The following is a 22,050-nucleotide window of genomic DNA, read 5'->3' as shown; positions in this document are numbered from 1 at the left end:
TGACCACTTGCTTGTTTTAGGGAAGATGACTGGTAAAACCCAAGGTGCTCAAATGCCTTTGCTTTTAGGGCTGTGTTTTTCCCTCAATGTTATGAAAAGCAATCTTATTGCTGTGCACTTCTAACCTGCTCTAACTTTTCTTTCAGTAACACATTTCACATCCTGAGGCCTACAAAAGCTCCAGGTTTTGTTTATGCCTGGCTGGAACTGATCTCCCATCGGATATTTATTGCAAGAATGCTGGCACATACACCACAGCAGAAGGTGTGGCTGCAGTTTATCTTTTCTGAATTAAAAAGCTCGCCCAGATGTTTATCTGGTGTGGTGCTGTTTCACATCTCTTGAGGTGCACTAGTAGCATGGCTGTTCTGTTTTTGTTGTCTTCCATATTCACAGCAACCTAACTGCATGGAGGAGAGTCTGTGTGTCAATAACTATGGAACACAGGGTGAATTGAATTTAATAAACATGACTTTATCAATGTCTAGAAGAGCTGAAGCCTTCCTTCTGGGCTACATATTGTCAGCTCAGTATGGCATGCTGAGGGTTCTGGAAACACCTATGGCACAATGATGTGCATCTGAAGGCTTTGAAATGATCTGTGCTGCACTCAGTGCTAGAGCTGGCAGCTGCTAGCTCTTCCATCCAGATTTATATAAAGATTAATCTAATTATAGTTTTGAAATTAAGGTAACTGGTCTTCATTGCATGTTTTCCACCTGCTGTTCTTTTCTTGACAGGGTTGGCCTATGTATGCCCAGTTATTGATCGATCTATTCAAGTACTTGGCTCCTTTCCTTAGAAATGTGGAACTCACCAAACCTATGCAAATTCTTTACAAGGTAAAAAAATGTCAACTAATAGATGCCTCCAATCAGAGTTATCTGAAAGAAGAGGTATTCTGGCAGCAAAATAGAATTACCTGTTGTCTTCTAACTTATATCTTTAAGTTGAATGTAAATTGTGGGGGAAGCAGGCTGCCCTCCCAGATTAGTTTCCTTCTGGTAATGTTAGCCACATGACATAGAATGATGGCTCTCATTGGACAGTTTCAACAGTTACACACCTCTTATATTTAATATTTTATTTCACAGGGCACTCTGCGTGTGTTGCTGGTCTTGTTGCATGATTTCCCAGAATTTCTTTGTGACTACCACTATGGGTTCTGTGATGTGATCCCACCTAACTGTATTCAGCTAAGGAATCTGATCCTGAGTGCCTTCCCACGGAACATGAGGCTTCCAGACCCTTTCACCCCCAACCTAAAGGTAGAACTTACTTAAAGGAGTTAGGTAATAGGAAGCTTTAATGCTCAAAATACTCTCTATCCAGGTTAATGTTATCTAATTAAATCTTCAAGTATCTGCTAGGCAACTAATCCTGGAATGATTGGAAGGAAACTTTCTCACGCTGCTAAAGCACTGTCCTGCCTGAGCTGTGCAGGGTAATGGGAGCGAAGCTGCAGTGCTCATTGCCACTGAAGAAGGCTGCTCTTGACTTGTGTGGATGTTTGTACCTTTTGAAACTACCAGACTGTCTGGAGTGTTCATAAGGAGACCGCAAAGGCAGTGACTGAATTTCCCTACGGCCTTCACCCCTGAATTTTTTTATCCTCTCAATTCTTTTAAGACATCATGTAATAAGTTAGCATGCTAGAGATCAAGTTTATTCTGAAATCTGGAAAAATCAAGTGTTGCCATTTCATTGATGGAAGGAAAAGTGATCAACAGCAGTAGTTGATGTAATATTGCTTACAGATCTGCTTTTCCAATTTGTTCCATTGCTGATGGTTTAGTTGACTGTCATGGTTTTCTGTCAACAGGTGGACATGTTAAGTGAGATTAATATTGCTCCACGAATACTCACAAATTTCACTGGTGTGATGCCACCTCAGTTCAAGAAAGACTTGGATTCCTATCTCAAAACCCGTTCTCCAGTCACCTTTTTGTCTGACTTGCGTAGCAACCTACAAGTAAGTTTGAGGGTTTTGAGGTTTCTGTGGGTGCTCAATTTAAACAATATGGCACAAATGATCTCACTTGTCCAGCCACCGTCCTTTCTTGCAGCAGTTTTGTTGGTGTGTTGGCCAACGTGTTCCAGGCAGTAGAAGCGCCTGTGAAAATGCACACTCTGAATAAGTCTTCTGCCACTCCCTGGTAGGATGTGTTGAAGCATTTTAGAATCTGAATAAATTTTGACTCCAAATAGATTCTTGTTATAGAAGTATGTGGATCCTCATGCTAATGCTTTAAGGGTAAAAAAGGTCAAATTAGCTAAAGCCCAGTTCAGAATTGTGGCTAAAACTTCATTTCAGACATTTCCTGGCTTGGCTTGCCAACTTGAGCTCTCAAGTTGGACTTCCTCAGAAACATTGCTTAGAAACATTCACACGAGGGGGCTGTTTCAGCCAGCCTCTGGCACTGCTGGTGAATTCACATTGCCTTACCTGATGTTTTCCTTTAGGTGGAGAGTAAAACCGAATCTGTTGTGTCAACACTTTGCTGATGTTTTTACAAAAAAACCAAAAACATGTATACATGCATTAAAATATATGCTTTCTAATATATACTGTATTAAAAAAGGCTAAATGCCAAATTGAATTTGTGGATATCCCAGCATGTTGTCTTCTGGATAATCAATAAGATACTTGGATGCTATTGTACATGTTGTAGCTTTGAGTACTGAAGGAATATCGACTGTTAATGCTTTTCATATCTTTGCTATTAGGTATCGAATGAACCTGGCAACCGCTACAACATCCAGCTCATTAATGCACTGGTGCTCTATGTAGGTACTCAAGCTATTGCACACATTCACAACAAAGGCAGCACACCCTCTATGAGCACCATTACCCACTCAGCTCACATGGACATCTTCCAGAATCTGGCAGTAGACCTGGATACTGAAGGTGAGCTGGAAACACTGATAGTTCATGTGATGTCACATTTACAGCAAGTGGGTCCTCACTTTAAAAAGGACACTGAGATGCTGGAGTGTGTCCAGTGAAGGGCAACAAGGCTTGTGAAAGGTCTAGAAAACATGTCTTGTGAGGAATGGCTGAGGGATCTGGGTTTGTTTAGTCTTGAGAACAGGAGGCTCAGGGGGACCTGAGCTCTGAAGGGTTGTTCTAGTGAAGTGGGGGTCTCTTCTACCATGCCTGGAGTGAGAGGACAAGAGGAAATGGCCTTAAGCTGTTACAGGGAGGATTCAGATTAGATACTAGAAAAATATTTTTTCACTATTAGAGTGGTCTGATACTGGAATAGGCTGCCCAGGGAGATGGTGGAATCACCATCCCTGGAGGTGTTTTAAGAGGCACCTGGATCTGGTGCTGGGTGATGTGATTTAGTGGTTATGGGGTTACAGGGGTAGTACTGGGTTGATGGTTGGACTTGATGGTCTTAAAGGTCTCTTCCAACCTTGATGATTCTGTGATTTCATGTAGCTGATAGTGAATTCACTAAAAGGAATGCTACATTAGAATGTTAAACTCTGAATATAGGAGCAGTGTTAGAACCAAAAGTTTAAAGTATTCAAGGGAATTAGAAAGGCCTTCAGTAAAGAAGAATTGAATTCTTACTTCTCCATCAGCCTGGGTTGATACAGCTTTTACGTATCATCAGTTGGTTTTGTTTCCTGTACCTCCATGAGGCTCCCAAGCATTAATCTCAAGCACTGCTGGTTGCTTCTTTGTGTGCAAGGGAGGCCGTGTGTACTCAGTGTTCTCTTCTGCAGGCCGGTACCTCTTCCTGAATGCCATCGCCAACCAGCTGCGGTACCCCAACAGTCACACCCACTACTTCAGCTGCACCATGCTCTACCTGTTTGCAGAGGCCAACACAGAAGCTATCCAGGAGCAGATCACCAGGTCGGAGGGATGGCATTTAACTTGCCAACATTCAGCTTTTTGCTTTCCCTCCTTCTGTATTTTGGATCTTTGAGCTCTAACTGTTCTTACTTTTGGATTCAGGGTTCTCTTGGAACGACTGATTGTAAATAGGCCTCATCCCTGGGGTCTCCTTATTACTTTCATTGAGCTGATAAAAAATCCAGCGTTCAAGTTCTGGAACCATGAGTTTGTTCACTGCGCTCCAGAAATTGAGAAGTGAGTATAACTTAACCACAGAGTCGTTAAAGTGATACCTCTGAAGCAGTTGCACCTTGAGTTTTTGGTGCTGTCACAGCATCCATTTCCTGCCATAAATGTACCTACCACTGCTTTGCTTCCATGTGCAGGTTGTTCCAGTCGGTTGCACAGTGCTGCATGGGGCAGAAGCAGGCCCAGCAAGTCATGGAAGGGACTGGTGCCAGTTAGATGAGCTGCATCCTGCGTTGCAAGAGTTCCAGCCTGGAGATCCTGTCCCATCGACTGACTGAAGACTCTGTAAGGCTCCTCCTGACCTTCCCAGCCCCCTTGATTGGGTAGACACAACAGACCCTGGGTGAAAGTCTTACGTGGGCGTGTTCCAAAGTTTGAAACAAATTTTTTGACTTTTGGCCAAACTTCAGAAGATGCTGTGAATATCATTTGAACTAGTGTAAATACAAGGAACAGAAACATTTGTCTGGACTTTTGGGTTTGTGCAAATTGTGTAAAAGGCAGGTGGGTAACTGGTGCCTGTCCGTCTTGTAATAAAGGGGCAGCTGCTGATGCCAAGCACTTGTCTGGGGCAGACCTCCTTGTCCTGACATTCCCAGACTCCCAAAGAATATTGAAAAGCCAGTAACTTATTTTTCTTTATGTGGATGGGGGACCTTTAAATCACTAAGTTGTTTAAAAAAAAAAGCAGATGTGTTTGGAATATGGGAATTCTATGGAGTACAGGAGGGGTGAGGGAGGGGTTAAGGTTCACTGTTGCTTTCCCCTCACCCTCATCAAATGCTGATAGACAGCAAGTGGAGTGGCAGTCAGAGAATGCCTCCTTTTTCTTGGAGAAGAAACAGGCCCTTTGGGTGAGGGTCAGCTGTTTTCAGTAAATAAACCAGAGACCAGGCCTATAGCTTCTTTTTTTTTTTTTTTTTTTTTTTTTTTTTTGGACAGTTGTAAATTTTGGAAGATGAGGGGTTAAATCTAGACCTTTTCCCACCCTCCCCTGTGACCACAGTATAAGTTTGTAAAAAAAACTAAAAAAAGGGAAAAAAAAAAAGAAAAAATTAAAACAAAAACCCCAAAGGACCAATACAGCCCATTTTGTAAGGATTTTCAATGTTTTGTAAAGTATTGGTCCACGTGTTGTATTTTGTAGCCTTTCTAGTTCTTGGGCTTTAGTTCTCCCACTCTTGTATGTATGCATACTGTAGTTACACATTAAAGTCATGACATGCAGCACGTGCCACTGTGCTTATTCTCTCCAGTTCTATCCTGGCCAGTTGGTGTCTTTCAAAGCCTGTTCCACCCATCCAAAACATGCAGTTTTTCAGTGTGTTTTGGGCTCTGCCTGTTGAAAGCAACTGGATTTGTTCTCTAGCATGAGCTCAGCGGGCAGGTGTAAATGACTATACAGGGTCTTGCTTTGAAGTGCAACAGAAAGGACAGTTGTGTGGAAATAGAAATGGTTTAGTTGCAAGTTCATGAGCAGAGTTTGTCTCAGACAGGAGACTGCAGTGGAGGTATAGAGAGTATAGATAGCCCATCAGTTTCATTTCTAGTGCCTTCCACCCTGCTGTGATCTCACTGCAGCCAGAATCTGCCCCAGGCTGTGGTTAGCTGTTGCAAGGGTTGGCAGCTTCAGTGTTGTTAATACTGCAAGGTCCTTTAACCTAGCAGAGGCTAGGAAACAGAGCTTCACTGCTTTCTTTTTACATAACATCACTAGTTTGTTAAAGCTCATTGACTGCTGTGGTGTGGGCAGAGAGGTCAGGATTTCCTGTTTGGGTTTAAGGGGTTCTGTAAACTTGGCTTTGCATTTGCTGCGTGGAGGAAAAACAGCTCTGAGGGACCACTGAGCCAGCTGTGCCAGTGGGTGGCAGCTCAGAGGTAATTGTCCCTCTTTCTGTTCTAGGCATTGGTTTCCTCTGTGTCAAGGAGTAAAGACTGTGGCTAGGTCCTGCAATTCCATGGCATTCCTTTGCCAGGTCAGCAGCTGTGCTGAAACTGAGCCTTTTGAAGTTGGAATTTTTTGGTTCTGCTGTTGCCACTCCAGCTTACTCCTTCCTCCTCCTACTGGGTTAGGATACAGAGAATTACCAGCAACCAGTTTTTCTTTATCTAGTCCAGATGCCATAGGATTTTTTTTCTTCCATATAACTCTAGCAAACCATGTGCAGAGCTTACTGCCTTGTCCTGATGGCTCAAAAGAGTTTCTGGTTCTGTACTAATGCTGCTGTGCTTGGCTGGTTCCCTTCAGGTTTTTAGAGCTTCTGTAGAGAGGCTTGGAAGGTGGGCAGGACTCAGTCAGCCAAGATCCCAGTAACGTAAGTTGGGCTGGTAGGATGGAGGCCCCTGCATTTCATATCCTCCCTTTGCTGCCACATTTTACAAACATTTTATATTCAGAAAGACTAAGGCAATTCAGGTAATCATGTCACAGTAATGGGCTTAAGCAATGTAAAATTATACTAAATTTGACATCTGGCACTGTCTCTGCACTCCTGGCCTGTGCAGTTGTGATGGTGTAAAATAATTACTGCAATTAGAACTGCTCCTCTCCCTTGAGGGCAGTCAAGTTCTGTTTAAGACAGGCTTTCTTCCCATGTACAGATCATGAAGTTACTTTTTTATTTTTGAGTCCCTAAGGTCCAGAGGGAGGGGTAGCTTCTCACTTCATCTAGTTCTGTAGTGTTCTTCAGTTGTGAATGGTGGCTCTGTGGCCCCTTGGAGTTTTGTAGCTGTGTATGTTTGGAGAAGAACCTGGTACAGTCCTTTCCAGCATTCCTTTAGTGGCTTATCATTCTTCAACCTTAGACAGACCCAGTCTCTCTCTGGATGTCACAGACAGGAAGGCCTAATCCAATGGGATATCTTCATTGAAAGTACCTGCTGATAGAGGATAAAGCTTTCCGTAGAGAGATAACATAATTACACAAGTACTCTTGGCCCAAGATACAGACTGGGGTTTGTAAGAGACTACCTGGTAAAGTCTCCTGTATAAATTTCAAAAGGACTGAGCTTATCCTTGGATCCAGGTGTTACTCCGACCCTCAGTAGTGCTGGTGGCAACATCTCAGGCCACTTTGATGACACAGGTATCCTGTATCTAGGAATGATCTCTTTCAGTAGTACCTTGCCTACCTGTTCAGCCTGCTTGGTTTGACAGAGAAAAGCATCAGGTCCCCCAAAAAATGTATCTGCTGGTACCAGTGAGTATTGATTCCCACTTTGCTGTAGTCATTCAGAGAAATCTATTTGCCAGTAATTTCCTGGTGTGTTCCTTTTTTTGTTTGTCCTGGGGAAGGCTGAGGCAGGATCTGTGGACAGAGTTCTCATTTCTTCTTCATTACACTTTTTATGGTGCCTCCCATTCCATTCCCAAGGACACACAGTTTTACATTGTTTTCCAGAAATTGTATGGCTGTTCTAGATCCCAGTGGTAAAAGTCGAGCATAATTGACAGCCCTGTTTGAGGACTCTCCCATTCAAATGCAAACAGCTCCTGAATTCTGGCATCCAGTGGCATACAAAAGGATATCTTTCAAGGGAATATCTTTCAAGTCTTAATGCCCTAAACCATTGATCAGTGTCTTTTTATGTTGTTGATGCACATGTTGTACTATTTGATTTATGGCTCTTACATCTTAGACTAGCTGATACTCGTCTGAGTGCGGTTTCTTAACTGGTAGAATTGGGGTATTAAACTGACAGGCATTCCTGAAGCAACCCAAAGCTAATAAATCTTTCAATGTTTGGCACTAGTCCTTTTCTAGGTTCCAATTTAACAGGGTATTGTTTTCATCTTACTGGTCTGGTGCCTTGTTTTCATTAGATCGTTACCAGTTTTGCTTCTTGTGGAAGGCAGGAGTGCCAGTCACCTACACGAGAGGAGTCACCCCATTTTCCCTTTTTTTGGGTATCTCTTCAGGTATCTCTCTCTTCCTCTGGGTCTTTTTGATCCTGTAACATCAACACTTGAGTCCCCAGGGCTTTTTCTTCTGGTGTATGTACTTGGATCTGTCCTTTTTCAAAGGTTATTTTTGCATTTAATTTACTTAATTCTCTTCCTGATAATGGCATTGGGCATTTGGGTATGTATAGAAATTTTATAAAACTCTTTCAATTCTGAATTTGAGTGGCTGGAAGAATAGCCTTATTTCTTTTTCCCTATGGCTCCAGCTATAGATGTGCTTTGTTTACTCATGAAGACTCCTTTACATCTAAGTTGCTCCTCTATTAGAAATTCTACCTTTTCATTGCCCAAATTTACTGTGACCAGGAGTTCTAGTGGGGATTCTTTGGAGCTCTAAGCTGCCTGTCAGTTGAAATCCCAACTGAGTGTAAGCAGTCTTCCTACTTGTGGAGCCTCCAGTCTTTGAGGATTACCTGGGTTCTGTGGGCATTTGTTTCAAGTGCCCTTTCTGCTTTCAGTAAGTACATTGAATTTTTCCTACTAGATGGGAATTTACCAGTTGAAATCTGATTCCCTTACAGTACCTCCTGCCCTTCCCACTATCACAGCCATCAACCAAATTTGTCATCCCTTTTCTGATCTCTCTTCCCCTCTTTTCTTTCCTTTCTCTTCTCCACCTCATTCTCTTCATTACGCTTCCTTTTTCTTTCTCTGTTGCTAAAACATGAGTGTCTGCTGTCATCAATCTGCACTCCGTCCAAGCCTTACCATCATTCTGCAATGCAAAGAACAGATCAACATCTGGTACTTCGCCCCATTTTCCTTCCTGGCAACAAAATACCATTAATTGCAGGAGCCATTCTGAGGCCATTTTCCCCAGTCCTCTAATAGATACAAAGCCACCACATAATCAACTTCTTAGTAAGGGAATCCCCTCCAAACTTTCCCCATGGTCTTAAAATACAGCCTAAAAGTGAAATTCTCACAATGCCATCTTCCAGTGAGGTGGAACTTCCAACACCCATGCAGGCCAACAATTACAAACAGTAGGTATAACAAAGTCTTGTTATACAGTGTTCAAACCTCTTGTATGCTTTAGTCAGCACCAAGTTTGTGCATGTCTAAAAAACACAAGTTTTAACCCAACCCCCAAATTTTAACCAAGATAGCAAATGTAATAGTCCTCTGACATGTATGTTTTCCAGTATGATTTATTCAGGGAGACACAGGATACCAAAATACCAGTTTTAACAATGTCTCAGTGAAGGGTATCAGCAGCTTTGTGAGATCCTGGTCAAATTCACCATTGTCCCATCTGGGTCACCAGAAGAAGCTCCCCTCAGTACTGTTAAACCACCCTGTCCCTAAGCACTGCAGGCAGGGCTGTAGCTGAGCTTTGTCATGAGTGCAGTGTGGGTTTTGCTTGTTTGCAGTACTTGTAACTGCAGCAGCAGCAATGATCCCCCTGCTCTTAGATGGGGCTTTGCACCCTGTTGAAGTAGAGAGCATGGGCTGAGTAAAAAAAGTAATTTTTATTAAATAGAGCTTGGCCTGCAAACCTTCAGTGTTTTGTCATGCAAAAACAAAGTGAGTTCAGGGTAGAACTGCATCAGGCAGTGGGTGTGTATCAAACTCTCAGCCTGCAGCAGCTGTGGAACTGTGACAGTGCTTCTCCAGAGTAGTCTCAAGCCCGCACAGAAATACCTTTTGTAGAAGTAAAAGGAAGTATTTGTTATACTGAGCCTACATGAAGGCCAGCTAGATGGGCTTGTACTCTTGAAAATGTTCAACATAAAATATGTACAGGTGAAGAGTTTAGTGTTGTCAGCAGGTCCACCTGCCAGATATTTACTCTGAACCTCTCTAAGGTAAGAGCTACCAGCTGGATTTCTGACCTCTTAATCTAGGCAAGGAGCAGCTCTTGCTTTCAATTTCTGATGCTGAATGAGGGAATCCTCTGCTGTTCTGGCAGCGTATGTCTGCCTTCCTAAAACAGCCATTAGGATGGCTGGGGTTTCTTAAGGCCTCTGGAAAAAGGTGATATTTGTGCTCCAGAGCTCTCATGGTACAATAAGGCCACTCAAAACCACCTCTGTGCTGTGAAGATAATTCTTTATGTAGAGGTAGCTAAAAGTCTGTGTGCTGTATGAGGGACAAGTGGACCCATAGTCAGTCTTGCCATCTGTCGTCTGTGCTACAGAAGAGATGGCCAGAGGCTGACCTTTCCCTCAGGGTCAGCCCCAGCCAGGCCATGTCCAGGGGCACGGAGGTTTATTGTACCAGCTCTAACAGCTGATGCAAGATCCTTTTCTGTCCGTAACGCACGTGCAGCGCTTGCTGCTCCCTTCGACTCAGTTTCTCATAAGCCTCCTTGTTATTTAGCAAGTCCTGCTCTGCTTTCAGGTCTGTCCCATAGGACTCCAGGGTCAGCAGCACACTGTCATAAAGGAGCTTCTTGCAAGGAGTTTTAAGTCTGGAGAGAGCCTCATTTGAAAGGGTGGAGTTTTCTTCTTCCTCACTGTCGTCTTCCCAGCCATCTTGCTCCTTGTACTCCTTGAATTCTTCTTCTGACATGCACAGCACCTGTAGTGACCCAGGCACAGGGATAAGTGACTGGCAGTGTGAGTACATCAGGCTTTCTCCTCTGTGGAAGAGCCACGTGGAGCAGGTGAGTTACTCCTCGGCTGCACTAAAGGTTAAGAGACTAAAACTGGCTTAGATAGCTAATTGCAAGCAATTGTGGGTTAGGAAAACATTAAAACAGCAAACCTGGGTATTGGTAAGTCTTGTTAAGCATCTCACCTAAAACGTGACAGCTCTCTAGAACAGCAATGGCCATGGAGCCATTCAAGACAGGTATGTGGGTACACATGGATGGCTACTTCAGGAGAGGAAGATGACTTAACAGCACGTGGGAGCTGGGCAGCCACACCCCCTCCCACTGTTCACACAAGACTGTTAGTGCCCAGCTGCCTTCAGGTGCTTGTCCCCTTCACCGAGCCATTCTGCACTGCTGGTTTGCCCAGCAGCACTCTGTGCTCTCCTTGTGTAGCTCTTCCCCCACGTGGCCATTCTTACCTTGAGGGTCACAGACAGCTCTTCCTCTGTCAGCACTTCATCCCAGCCAAGCACAAAGGCGCCTTCCTCCCCCACCATCTCCAGCTGGCACAAGAAGTCCCACTGCTCTGAGACCAGCTGCTGCTGTGCTTCAGTTTTGGCACCTGTTTTGAAGACAGCAGAGAGCTGTGAACACAGCTGGGATGGCAGTGGAGGGGGAAGGGTGAATGGAGAAGGGGAAATGGGAAGCAGAATACCAAGGCATGGCCCCACCACCTGAATTGCTGTGGAATAGGCTTATTTTTCATGTCATCCTTGATCCCAGGTTAACAGAGATCCCTGCCCCATCCTCTCCCAGAGGGGCTGTGGGTGCCACTCACGCTGCAGAGCTGCCCTGTGCAGTGTCACCATCTGGATGTCGGCCGTGTCGTGGGTGTTGCCCGGGTAGGGCTCTGCGAAGCCGTACATGTGCAGCAGCTGCCAGTTGGCCATCTGCCCATACGTGTTGAAGATCTCCTGTCCTTTCCCCACGGGCTGCGTTGTAACCATTCTCAAACATTGCTGACAGCAGGGAGAGGAGAGCAGCTGAGCTGTGCCGATCTGAGTGCTCAGCAGGGTTTCAGAGAGCTCAGGTGACCCTGAGCTCCTCCCAACGAACACCAAACATGCAGCAGGGCTGTGAATTAATGAGATCCAGGCCAGACTCACTGCCCTGGGCTGAGACCCCACCTTGCTGTGCCCCCATTCCCAAAGATCTACAAAAAGGGAACCAGGCTGTGTCAATTTGTGGCGCAGCAGCTTTGTACTCACAGGAGAGTATTCCAGGTTGGCATTGTGGTTGGCCACATGATTCAAAATATCTGCGACAGGCACCATCATGGGAGGATTGGGCCCCTTCTCATCTTCATCTTCTTCCTCTAAAGGTTCCTGAAAGCTAAGACAAGGGAGATGAAGACAAGCTGGTGGTACACATGGCTGCACAAGGCAAGCTTCACCTTACACTTCTTGTGCAACTCCAACCTCTAACATAGCCTCTAATCCTACTTCCTGTCCTGGCTCCTTGCTGGAGCAAAGCCCTCGCTTCTCACCTGTAAGCCATGACAAATGCCACCAGCTCCTTATACAACTCCAGAGTGTGCAGTTTGGGGTCAAAGATGTTGGGGTGGGTCTCCATGAAAGGCAGGATGATGGAGTTGTACTCCAGGTCGATGTTAGCTAGATCCTTGTCCACAGCTTCTGGGATGCCTGTGCCCTGCAGGAGCCTTGTTCGCTCTTCTGGAGGCCTGTTGCAAGAAAAACAGGTTCTTCTCTGTGCTGGGGCCAAGAGTCTATAAATTCCTTCCTCCTTAAAAATCTCAGCTTCCCTGTGCTCTCTAGGTCCATGTTTTCTCTGGCTCTGCCTGTAACATAACTCCAGGAGGGCCGGCCCCTCAGGCTCCTGCCAGTGCTAGCACAGGGCTAGAACAGAGGGTTGGGGTCACCCAGCAGGACCACATCCCTCCCCGGGACTCCACTCAGCAGCCCCTGGCCTGTGCCTGCCTTCAGCTGTAAGACTGAGCCTCCCCAAGCCGCCCTTGCTTTCACCTTACCAGAACATTGGGTGATCCAGGCTCCGGAAGTCCTGCCAGAGGGAGAAATACGGCTGCCAGTGGGAGTTGCTGGCTGTGTACTCGTGTAGCAAGGCCAGCAGGAGAGGGACCCAACCAGACTGGCTCTGCAGGGACTCCTCAGCTACAGAACCAGACAGGATGGAGAAAACCTAAGTTGTTCTGTGTTTGAGAACCAAAACCTGATCTGACAAGCCTCTGTGCCTGTCCAGCCTGGAGACAGGGGTTGAGTTTTTATTCCCGTTTGTCTCGGGTTTGTCCTGAGCTGAACCAGGACCAGAAGCTGCTTCTCTGGAGTTATGGATGAGCTCTCCAGGCCCCACGGCCTTGCACTCCTCAGCCTGAGGCTCTGCGTGCCTTCAGGAACCAAGGAACTGTTTTCTTCTCAGTGTCACGAGGAATGCAGCATAGCACGGGTGCCTGTCACTTAGTAGTTGGAGATGTTGCACTAATGGACTTTTCTCCCTGTCCTGCACAGCTCTGGGCTCCCTTAGGGAAGCGAGAGGTGCCCTCCTCTTTCCTACTTAGTATCTAACAGCCCTACAGCATCCTCCATGCATCAGAAACGTTCCCGAGGCTTTACCACAGACTCATTTATTCCTTTAAAAGGCAAAGCAGACTCGAGTGACACAAGAAGCTTGCACTCACCTTCCTCCAAGAGTGCGTGGATGGAGGTGGTGTGCTGGGACAGCAGTGCCGTGCGAGGGATGGTGAACAGCACCTCTCCGGCCTCCAGCTCCTCGGCGGCCACCATCCCGTACCCCGCCACCGCGCCCTCCCTGCTCAGGCGGACCTGGGGCCAGAGGGGGCGGTGAGGGGCGGAGCGAAGACACCAGGGCGGACCTGGGGGATGCATGAGCCGGCCCGCGGTACCTCACCTTGGGGTTCAGCTCCACCCCGGCCCGCCCGCACCACGCCAGGAACCCGGAGAGGGGATCGGCACTACGCTTCCTCTGGGTGCCGCTCTCGACCGCCGCCTGTAGATGGAAACATGGTGTGAAGGGCAAGGAGCCATGAGGCCGATCGCGGATCCCTTCAGCACCACCAGCCCAAGGGCCGGTGTGTCCCCAGCCCGCCGGGAGCCCCCGGCCAGCCCCGTACCTTGAACCTCTTGGGGGCCGACGCCATGACGCCGCCGACTCGTGGGGCCCTTCCGGGTAGGCGGGAGCTCCGCCCCCATGGGCCGGGCTAACGGCGGCCAAAAAGGGACAGAAAGGGCCGGGGGGAGCAGCGCCGGAAACGCGCCCGGGATCCGCCTGCTTGCGGGGCTCGGGGGTGGGGTGGAGGGGCCTCACAGTACCTCTTTGTGGGGTCCAGCCTCCGAGCAGCTCCCTGAAACGTCTGGGCTCCTTGCGGTGCCTCTTTGTGGGATCCAGGGACCACCACGTGTCTTTCTGCTGGGTCTGGGGACCTACGGGGGTCTCTCTGAGGGGTCTGGGAGTGATTTAGGGGCTCTCTGGGGGGCTCATCAGGCCTCTCCCTGTGCCCTGCTGCCTCCGTCCCACCCTGGGGCTTTCCCCCTGTGCCCACGTGTGCCCACCTCAGGGCCGGTGCACCTCGGGGGGCTGCGGTGCCTCCGTGGCTGCCGTGTGGCCGCGTATCGGTGCGGTCATCGCTCCAGACATAGGTTAAAATTAATTAATCTAATTAATCAGGGCAATTAAGCTTGTGCTCTTGTTCAGTCGACACCATACACGCCTCCCACCGTACGTACGGGCTCTGATCTCCCCTCCAGGGCCGTCCCGAGGCCGCCGTTCCCAGGCTCATTAGTGCTGTCCCCAGCCCCAGCAGACGCGGGGCCGATGCCATCACTGGCTGCTCTAATGAAGCCAATTAGTGCGCACGAGGTGCTTGAAGAGACTCCACAGGGCTCTCTGCGGGCTGTCCCTAGGGCTCCCCCAGCCCGTCTGCGCTTGCGGTCGGCTTTAATCTTCTCCAGCCCCTTCGGAGCTGGGCCGGGCTGGACTGGCAGGGTGGCTTCCCTACCGGGCAAAAGGGTTCCTTCCTGCAGAATGGGGAGGAAGGGCAATAGAATATGTGGGGTGGCACCTGTAGGTGCCCATCCAAGTTCGGTCTATGCAACCCAACTCCCCGCAGCCGCCTCCCTCCCTCCCTCCTTCCTTAACGCGGCTCCTGCAAAAGCGCCGCTGGCACTCGGATTCGAGCCGAGGCTGCTGCAGCCGCAGCGCAGAGCACGGACCCGGCGGGGCCGCAGCCGCCGCTGCTGCTCCTGTTCCCCGGCGGGACCCGGGGGCTCCCTCTGGGTGCGGCGGAGGTTTCACAGCCGCTCCCGCAGCATCCTGCTCCCCTCCCTGCCTGCGCATCCCTGCGGCGCCGGCATCTTCCCAGGGCGCATCCCTGTGCCTGATCAGTGCCCGGGGACATTCCCAGAACCCGGGTGTTCAGTCTGGCCTGCGCTGGCAGCCTCGTTGGGGTGGCGTGGGAGCGGAAAACATCGAAATGGGTCCCCACGTTGTCCCTGCAGTGCTGCAGCAAAGTGGGGTCCCCCCGGCTGTCACAGACATGCCCCCCACATGCCAAATGTGAGCCTGGATAGCTCAGTTGGGAGAGCATCAGACTTTTAATCTGAGGGTCCAGGGTTCAAGCCCCTGTTCAGGCGGTGGCTTTATCCTTTAGGATCGAGAAAGGGGAGCATGTGGGCAGGAGCAGCATCTCCTCCTCCTACTGGGGCCCTGGCGGGGGGGGGCTGCAGGGACCCCAGGGCACCCCCTCCTTCTTTTCCCACCACCAACTCCCCAAGCTCTCCAGAGCTGGCTCCATCCTATCTTAGACCTACACAGCACTGCTCCATTCTTCCAACCACCCAGTACTCAGAGAGATCTCATGTTGGATGATGAGGACAGATTATTTGGGGGTACATCTGAAAGGAGGGAGAAAGACGATGGATAGAAAAGGAAGCGGCACAGCAGAGCTGGAGGGAAGGAAGTCCAGGCTGGGCTTGAAACTGGGGGCTCAGGGGTGGCTCCAGGCTGAGAGAGTGGGAAGCTATTGGAGGCACCCTGATTGTGGTTGACTCTCATGGGGATGTGCAGCACCCTCCACCTGCCTTCTGGCATGCCCAGGCCTTCCCTCACCTTTGGGTGTTCATCATCCCTGTTCTTACTCCCTTCTGTGCCTGCCCTGGGCTCCATTCTGGGCCCCTACCCACTCCAGCTCAGGCGGATGCTCCCTTGAAGTCACCCCTGGTGCCAGGGAAGCCATCCCTGGCCCTCTGACTGGGGGGACAGTGATGTTTTTGCAACAACGCTGCATCCACATCAACCCACGAGCTTATTTTATTGTCCTTACAAACTTTGCTTCCCAGCGGCTCCGATCCTTCCACGCGCGTGCGCCACGGCTCAGGCTGAGCTCTGGCCCACGCCTCTGTCGTCATTCATTTCTTGCCAGCAAGAAAACAAAGAGATAATAAATAGGAAGCTTATTTGTAGAGAAGGTCCAGGGAACGGCCTGGGGTCATGGGCCAGGCTGTGCCTGGCCCCGGCCGGGGCCAGCGGGGGGGCTGCAGGCAGGACAGCCCAGCCCCGGGCCACGCACACTGTGGGGCTGGGGCACTGGGGGGACTTGGGGGGATATAGCAATCTCTATTTAATTACATTAAAATAGACTATTTAAAAAAATTATTTCTAGTAGTTAAAAAAGTGTCGTGGTCCATCCCATCCCAGCAGAGTCATGGAGCTGTCCCAGGGGTTTGGGGATGCACTGGCTGGTGCGGGGATGGACCCCAGTCTGCTTCACCCTGGGCAGGCCTGTCCGGGGGATGGTCTGTCACAGCGGGTTCCAGGGGTGGGTGCTATCAGGGTGGCCACCGCGGGTGACAAAGCAGGGCACTGTGCCCCCCACCAGCCCCACAGCCACCGGCAGACCAAAGGCAGGGGAGTGGGCACCCTCCCAGACCCCACAGCAGGGCCAGTCCCAGGGCTTTAAATGACATGGCAGCAGTTGAACTGCCCCAGCGAGAGGAGGCTCTCCTTGGAGCCCGGGCGGAGTTTGAAGGCCAGGGCTTTCTCGCAGAGCGGGAACTGCAGGAGCCTGTCCCGCAGGCTGCCCCCCTTGCTCTTGCCCGGGTCCAGCTTGATCACACTCTCTGCGCCCCCTTCAGGGCCTGAGCCCTCCACCGACTGCCGGGCCGGGCTGGTCTGTTCCCCCTGCACTGGAGGCGTGTCTGCACCACTTGGGACGGTGGCAGGGGTCGTCTCTGCCCCCAAAACCTGGGAAACTCTGCTGCTCTGAGGTGACAGGACAGCTCCCCTTTCCTCGGGGAACTCTGCCGAGGAGCCCCCAAGTTCTGTGTCCTCCTCCCTCCTCGGGGGCTCAGCTCCATTTCCCCGCAGCACCAGGGGACCCCGGGCCCCGCTCACTCCCTTCCCAGCCCAGGCCGCCCCCGAGCGCCCGCTCCGGCCGCCCAGCTCCACCCCCGGCCCCCAGACCTCCCCGCGGCCGGGCAGGCGGTGGGCACGCAGGAAGGCTCGCATCTGCTCCTGATTCAGCGAGCTGCTCTTCCTCTCCATGGCGCTGGGCCTCTCCTCCTCCTCCTCGTCCTCCTCTTCCTCCTCACAGATCTGCTGCAGGGCCGGGGTGCTCTTGGTGATGGTGGTGTCAACGGCAGGGACCTTCAGCAGGGTCCCGGTGGGCTGCCGGCCACCAATGTCCCCTCCGGGGGGCAGTCGGGACCCCCCGACGAGGCTGCTTGTCTCCGTGAAGGGCAGGAGGCTGCCGGCGCTGCCCACAGAGCCAAATGTGTCTGACAAGTTGGGCCTGAGGAAGGGGAGAGAGGGAGGTGTCAGTACCCAGCTGGGCATCACAAGGGCTGTGGCAAGGAAAAGGACAGGGAACCGGCCAAGACCCTGCACTGGGGACCCAGGATGGTGGAGAGGGGGACACGGGACAGGGGGCAGCAGGAGGGCTCACCTGCTCTGCACCTCCTTGGCCAGGTTGTAGACGAGGCTGAGGCGGTGGCCCTGCTTCTCCTGCTTCTCCCGCAGCATCCTCTCCGCCAGCAGGAAATACGTGGCCGTGATGTGGTTGTAGCGGTTGGCTTCCAGCGCCCTGTGTGGGACCCAGGGAGTTGCATCAGCACACAAGGGACATGCCTGGGGGGACCTGAAGGGGCTCCCACCCTGGCATCCCATCACTCACTCCTGGATGGTGTCCCGATCCGCAATATTCCCGCATATCATGGCCTGGAGGATGATCTCGTGCTCCTCCTCAGAAACGCGCTTGTGGGACGTGAGGGGCAGCAGGGAGCGGCTGGCAGGGGACGGGTCCACCCCCTGCAGCCACGTGTGGCCCTCGATCTGCTCCAGGGATGCTCGTTGCTTCGGGTCCCGCTGCAGCATCCTGGAGATGAGACTGGGGGAAAGGAGTGATGCTGCAACCCTGCAGCACTGGGTGAACCCCAAAGTAAGCAGCTTTACCCACTCTTCCCACCTCAGCTCCCAGGCATCTGCCAGAGCCGGGGCACCCACCCCAGGGAAGCAAGTCAAGGTCTGGGGGGTACAGTGAGGGGGTGGTGCTCACTCAGCGCACTGTGCCGAGATGTGCGGGGGGACGGTGTAGCGGCAGTCCATGATCATGGTGAGGGTCTCGCTGTCATTGGCCTCCTGGAAGGGGGGGTGGCCACACACCAGCATGTAGAGGATGACCCCCAGGCTCCAGATGTCTGCAAGAAACAGCAGCAGCAGTTCAGGTTGCACTCATCGTGGCCCAGGAGAGATTCCCCACAGCACGGACCCTGGGAGGGGCGGCACCACCAGCCCCCAGTGCTGATCCAGCAGACACCAGGGCTCACTGGGATGTTCCTTGGAGATAACAGCTCCCAGGTCTTGCCCCGTGGACAGGGGGACCACACTCCTACCAAGGCAGGGAAGGACTTTCCCATCCCCACATCCAAGCAAGTCTCAATGGACTTCACCAAAGCAGCTGAGGTGTTATCACCTTGTCCAGGCAGGGACAGGAAGGCCAGCCCTGAGCTCTGCTCTGCTCTCCCCCCTAGTCACATACCCGCCCACGGCATGACTGCACATCATTCCTCAGCTTCCTGGTTCTCAAATCCCACCACAACCATCCTGGCACTGGGCTGTGCCTTAGGAGACACTACAGCAATGGGAGAGGGACCTAGCACCGATCTGGGCTCTCCAGCTGCATGGGGACTAGCTGGAGCACGATCGCTGCCCTGTCCTGGGGACAGGGATGGAGCTAGAAGCATCTTCCCTGGCTCCTCCTGCCCAGAACACAAATTCCTGCAGATGTGCGAGTTTAGGATGCTGAGCATGCCGTGGGGCGCTCTGTTAATACCTTCAGCTGCTTAAGTCAAGTGTTCAAAAATTTCTCATCTGCATCGGTTTTCTCCCTTCATTTCCCTTTGCAGCGCCACCAGCTTGTTTTTCTACAGTCTCCATAAGCTAGCCTTGTTCTCAACTCGGGATCCGCCTTTCCCTGAGCCAACGCTGGGCTTTTGCCTTTAAGGGCTCGTGTTTTGCTTTGCTAAATCCTCCTGCCCTAATTCCAGCCAGACAGCCAGCTTGGATCCTGCTTCCCTCCCACATCCCCTGTGTCACAGCAGAGCCTCTTGGAGCCCTGAGCCCAGCTCCCTGTGCCCTGGGACAGTCTCCCCAGACCCCTACACCCTGGCCAGGGAAGGAAGGGCACTGGGAGCCATGGAGAGGAAGTGGCTTTCTGGGCGGGGATGGAGCAAAGGAAACTTTCGGAGCTCCTCCGCCCAAACAGCAGCATCCCGAGCAGATTTCCTTCCGGCCTCACCCCGCCAAGTAACCACCAGCGCCAGACTGCTGGCAGCTGTATCCTCACACTGCTTCTCCTGGCAGATGCCGTGCCAGGGCTCACAGCCTGCTTGGGCTTTTTCCCCTCTCCAGCAACCATCACTCTGTGGGATCTCTGTGGATGCTGGGATGGTCTCTCTCTGCAGAGAGGACCCTGCTGTGCCAGGGCAGGTCTGGGCAGCCAAGCACCCAAGGGACAGGCTTGCTCCTTGCAGGGACAGCAGTGCCACCATGTGCTCCTAGTGTAAGGGGCCAAGTGGGAGGTAGTACCCAGCTGGCAGAACCATGCCCAAGGCAAGGGACAGAAGGGAGGCAGGTCCCCAGGGCACCCCACAGCTCTTACCAACAGCCGGGGCATCGTACTCGTCCCCAAGCAGGATCTCTGGTGCTGAGTACGCCAGGGAGCCACAGCTGGTGGTGAGCATCTTGCCGGGCTGGAAGCGGTTGCTGAAGCCAAAGTCGGTGAGTTTGACCACCCCTTGCTCCTGGAAGAAGACCACGTTCTCGGGCTTGAGGTCGCGGTGCACCACGTGGAGCTTGTGGCAATAAGAGATGGCGTGGACAATCTGGGCAAAGTAGTGCTTGGCCCGCGGCTCAGTCAGGCCGCCCTCGTGCCGCATGATGTGGTCAAACATGTCCCCGCCGTCGCCCAGCTCCAGGATAAGGTAGAGCTTGGCGTGGGTGTCGATGACCTCGTAGAGGCGCACCACATTGGGGTGCTGCACCAGCTTCATGCAGCGCACCTCCTGCAGGAGCTGCCCCGCCGCCTCCCCCGCCAGCTTGCTCTTGTCGATCACTTTGACGGCCACGCGTTGCCCGGTGAAGACGTGCCGGGCCAGCTTCACCACCGCAAAGTGGCCCTTGCCCAGCGTGCGCTCCAGGTCATACAGCCCCGCGATCTTGCCCTCGCCGCAGCCCTGTGCCCCGGCCATGGCAGTGTCGTCAGGTGGGGACAGGCATCAGGCGCTGTGGGATGGAGGAGACGCTGAGCAATGTGTGGTGAGGGATGGGGTGCCCCCGAATACCAGGTCCCTCAGCACCACTGACACCAGGACTGCCAGGACATCAGAGTCCCCAGCAGCCTGTGCACCCCTGACACTCCACCTCCCAGTCCCCATCCTGGGACCTTGACACCCATCTGTATCCCCACATCCAGTTCCTAGTACTCTGGAGATATCCATACTTCCATCTTCCATCTCCTGAGTATCCTAGGGTACCCCATAATCCCCACATCCAGGTCCCCAGCATCCTGAGCACTCCAACACCCTCCCTTTTAGCTCCCGGCATCCTGGATATCCCAATACACCCCTCTACTTCCCAGCACCCCAGGACATCCTGATACCCTCTCCTCTAGGTATCCAGAACTGCAGCATTCTGGGCACCTCAATACCCCTGCCTCCAGTCCCTCATCACCTTGAGCATCCCCATACCCCCTTCTCCTGGTTCCCAGAAGCCTGAGCCCTCCATACCCCTACCTCCAAATCGCCAGCACCCCTGTCACCCCACACTCCCAGACCCCCGTATCCGGGGCACCCCAATAATACCAACCTCCAGGTATTTGGCATCCTGGCTACCCCAATATGCTCATCTCCACTACCCAGAACCTTTGGGCACCCCCACACTTCCATTTCCAGTCCCCAACACGCCGAGCCACCCCCATATCTCCAACCTTCAGGTCTCCAGCACCCCTGTCACTCCCGTATCCCCATCTCCAATCTCCAACATCCGTGCCACCCCCATGCCCTCACCTCCAGACCTTAGCACCCTGGGCACCCCCATGCTCCCCCTACGGCGCCCCGGGCACCCCGACACCCACCCCAGCCGCTGTCACCCGGTGCGCCCCGGCGGAGCCGCACTCACCGGGGCGCGGAGCTGCGACCGCCGGGGCTGCGGTGCCCGGGCGCGCCCGCCCCGCTGACGTCAGGGCGGCTCCGGGATCGCGCCTTAAAGGGCCCGGCCCGGCGGGGCTGAGGCCGGGGTGATGGTCATCGCAGCTCCTGAGAGGCAGCTCCCGCGGCCCGGCTCGTTATTGCCTGTTTTGGGTAGCGGGGACTCGGTTGGCCTTAGCGGTAACGAGGGCTGGTGATGAGCTAAATGAGCCGCCCGCCTGCCTGGATGCTTCCAGGAGGAGAGGGAGAGCCCCCAGCCCGGGCTTGTCTCCCGAGGGTCCCGCCGTTGGGGGCTCCTGCCTGGGATGCCCGATCACGGGCATCTCTGCTGTGCCACTGACCCACCCCATCACCCGCTCCCACTCCCGCTGGAGTCTGAACCATTGAGCTGGGAGCGCAGCCCTGGCCCCCCCTTTTCCCCTCGCTTTAAGCCCTCTTTTCCTGGAAGCGGCCCGGCGAGCGGCCGGCCGCCTCATTTAGCTCGTTACTGGCCTTCGGGATGCGCACAAAACAGATGTTGCTCCTGCAGATTAAAAAGCTCTTAGCGCGGCCGCCCTCGTTCCCGCTAATACCTTCCCAGAAGTCCTGGCCCGCGGCCCCGCCGGCTGCAAACAGGCCCTAATGAGCTGTGCTGAGGTCTCCGTGCGGGGGCTGGTGTCAGCGGGGACCTGGGCAGCGTGGACTGCGGACCCGG

At 52.3% G+C, this 22,050-nt stretch overlaps 3 protein-coding genes and 1 non-coding gene across 12 annotated transcripts in view; 2 read left to right on the top strand and 2 right to left on the bottom strand.

The window, feature by feature from the left end:
- The window catches only part of CNOT1 (CCR4-NOT transcription complex subunit 1), a 56,074-nt gene extending 50,748 nt beyond the window's left edge, over window positions 1-5,326 (top strand). For all 8 annotated transcript variants that reach the window (XM_048316383.1, XM_048316381.1, XM_048316382.1 and 5 more), the window contains exons 42-49: window positions 147-264; window positions 741-842; window positions 1,095-1,268; window positions 1,823-1,972; window positions 2,728-2,908; window positions 3,736-3,868; window positions 3,971-4,105; window positions 4,237-5,326. In XM_048316383.1, the coding sequence (XP_048172340.1) occupies window positions 147-264; window positions 741-842; window positions 1,095-1,268; window positions 1,823-1,972; window positions 2,728-2,908; window positions 3,736-3,868; window positions 3,971-4,105; window positions 4,237-4,315 (1,072 nt within the window). In that variant the 3' untranslated portion in view covers window positions 4,316-5,326. The remainder of the gene's footprint in view (window positions 1-146; window positions 265-740; window positions 843-1,094; window positions 1,269-1,822; window positions 1,973-2,727; window positions 2,909-3,735; window positions 3,869-3,970; window positions 4,106-4,236) is intronic.
- Window positions 5,327-9,196: 3,870 nt separating this feature from the next.
- SETD6 (SET domain containing 6, protein lysine methyltransferase) lies at window positions 9,197-13,878 on the bottom strand. Its single transcript, XM_048316388.1, has 9 exons — window positions 13,769-13,878; window positions 13,546-13,644; window positions 13,316-13,460; window positions 12,650-12,791; window positions 12,149-12,343; window positions 11,871-11,994; window positions 11,441-11,621; window positions 11,082-11,224; window positions 9,197-10,586 (listed from the first exon to the last, which is right to left on the bottom strand). Exons 1-9 carry the CDS (start codon window positions 13,793-13,795, stop codon window positions 10,275-10,277), a joined length of 1,368 nt encoding a protein of 455 aa, XP_048172345.1. The 5' UTR covers window positions 13,796-13,878; the 3' UTR covers window positions 9,197-10,274.
- Window positions 13,879-15,214: 1,336 nt separating this feature from the next.
- TRNAK-UUU lies at window positions 15,215-15,287 on the top strand. Its single transcript has one exon. It is a non-coding gene; the product is annotated as a tRNA-Lys (tRNA).
- A 658-nt stretch (window positions 15,288-15,945) lies between these two features.
- Window positions 15,946-21,423, bottom strand: LOC125332219 (SNF-related serine/threonine-protein kinase-like). Of its 2 annotated transcripts, none has more exons than XM_048316915.1 (6): window positions 21,328-21,423; window positions 19,811-20,433; window positions 18,206-18,347; window positions 17,825-18,037; window positions 17,597-17,734; window positions 15,946-17,443 (listed from the first exon to the last, which is right to left on the bottom strand). In XM_048316915.1, the coding sequence occupies exons 2-6, from the start codon at window positions 20,397-20,399 to the stop codon at window positions 16,609-16,611; spliced, it is 1,917 nt and encodes a 638-aa protein (XP_048172872.1). In that variant the 5' UTR covers window positions 20,400-20,433; window positions 21,328-21,423; the 3' UTR covers window positions 15,946-16,608. The 2 variants fall into 2 exon arrangements, with proteins under 2 accessions (XP_048172872.1, XP_048172871.1); XM_048316914.1 differs by having other exon boundaries at window positions 21,284-21,387.
- Window positions 21,424-22,050: the final 627 nt, after the last annotated feature.

This window comes from Corvus hawaiiensis, chromosome 12 (genome assembly GCF_020740725.1).
Source record: "Corvus hawaiiensis isolate bCorHaw1 chromosome 12, bCorHaw1.pri.cur, whole genome shotgun sequence".
Taxonomy (NCBI): domain Eukaryota; kingdom Metazoa; phylum Chordata; class Aves; order Passeriformes; family Corvidae; genus Corvus; species Corvus hawaiiensis.
The sequence above is the reverse complement of the archived record's forward strand: the minus strand, read 5'-3'. Positions and strand labels throughout refer to the sequence as shown.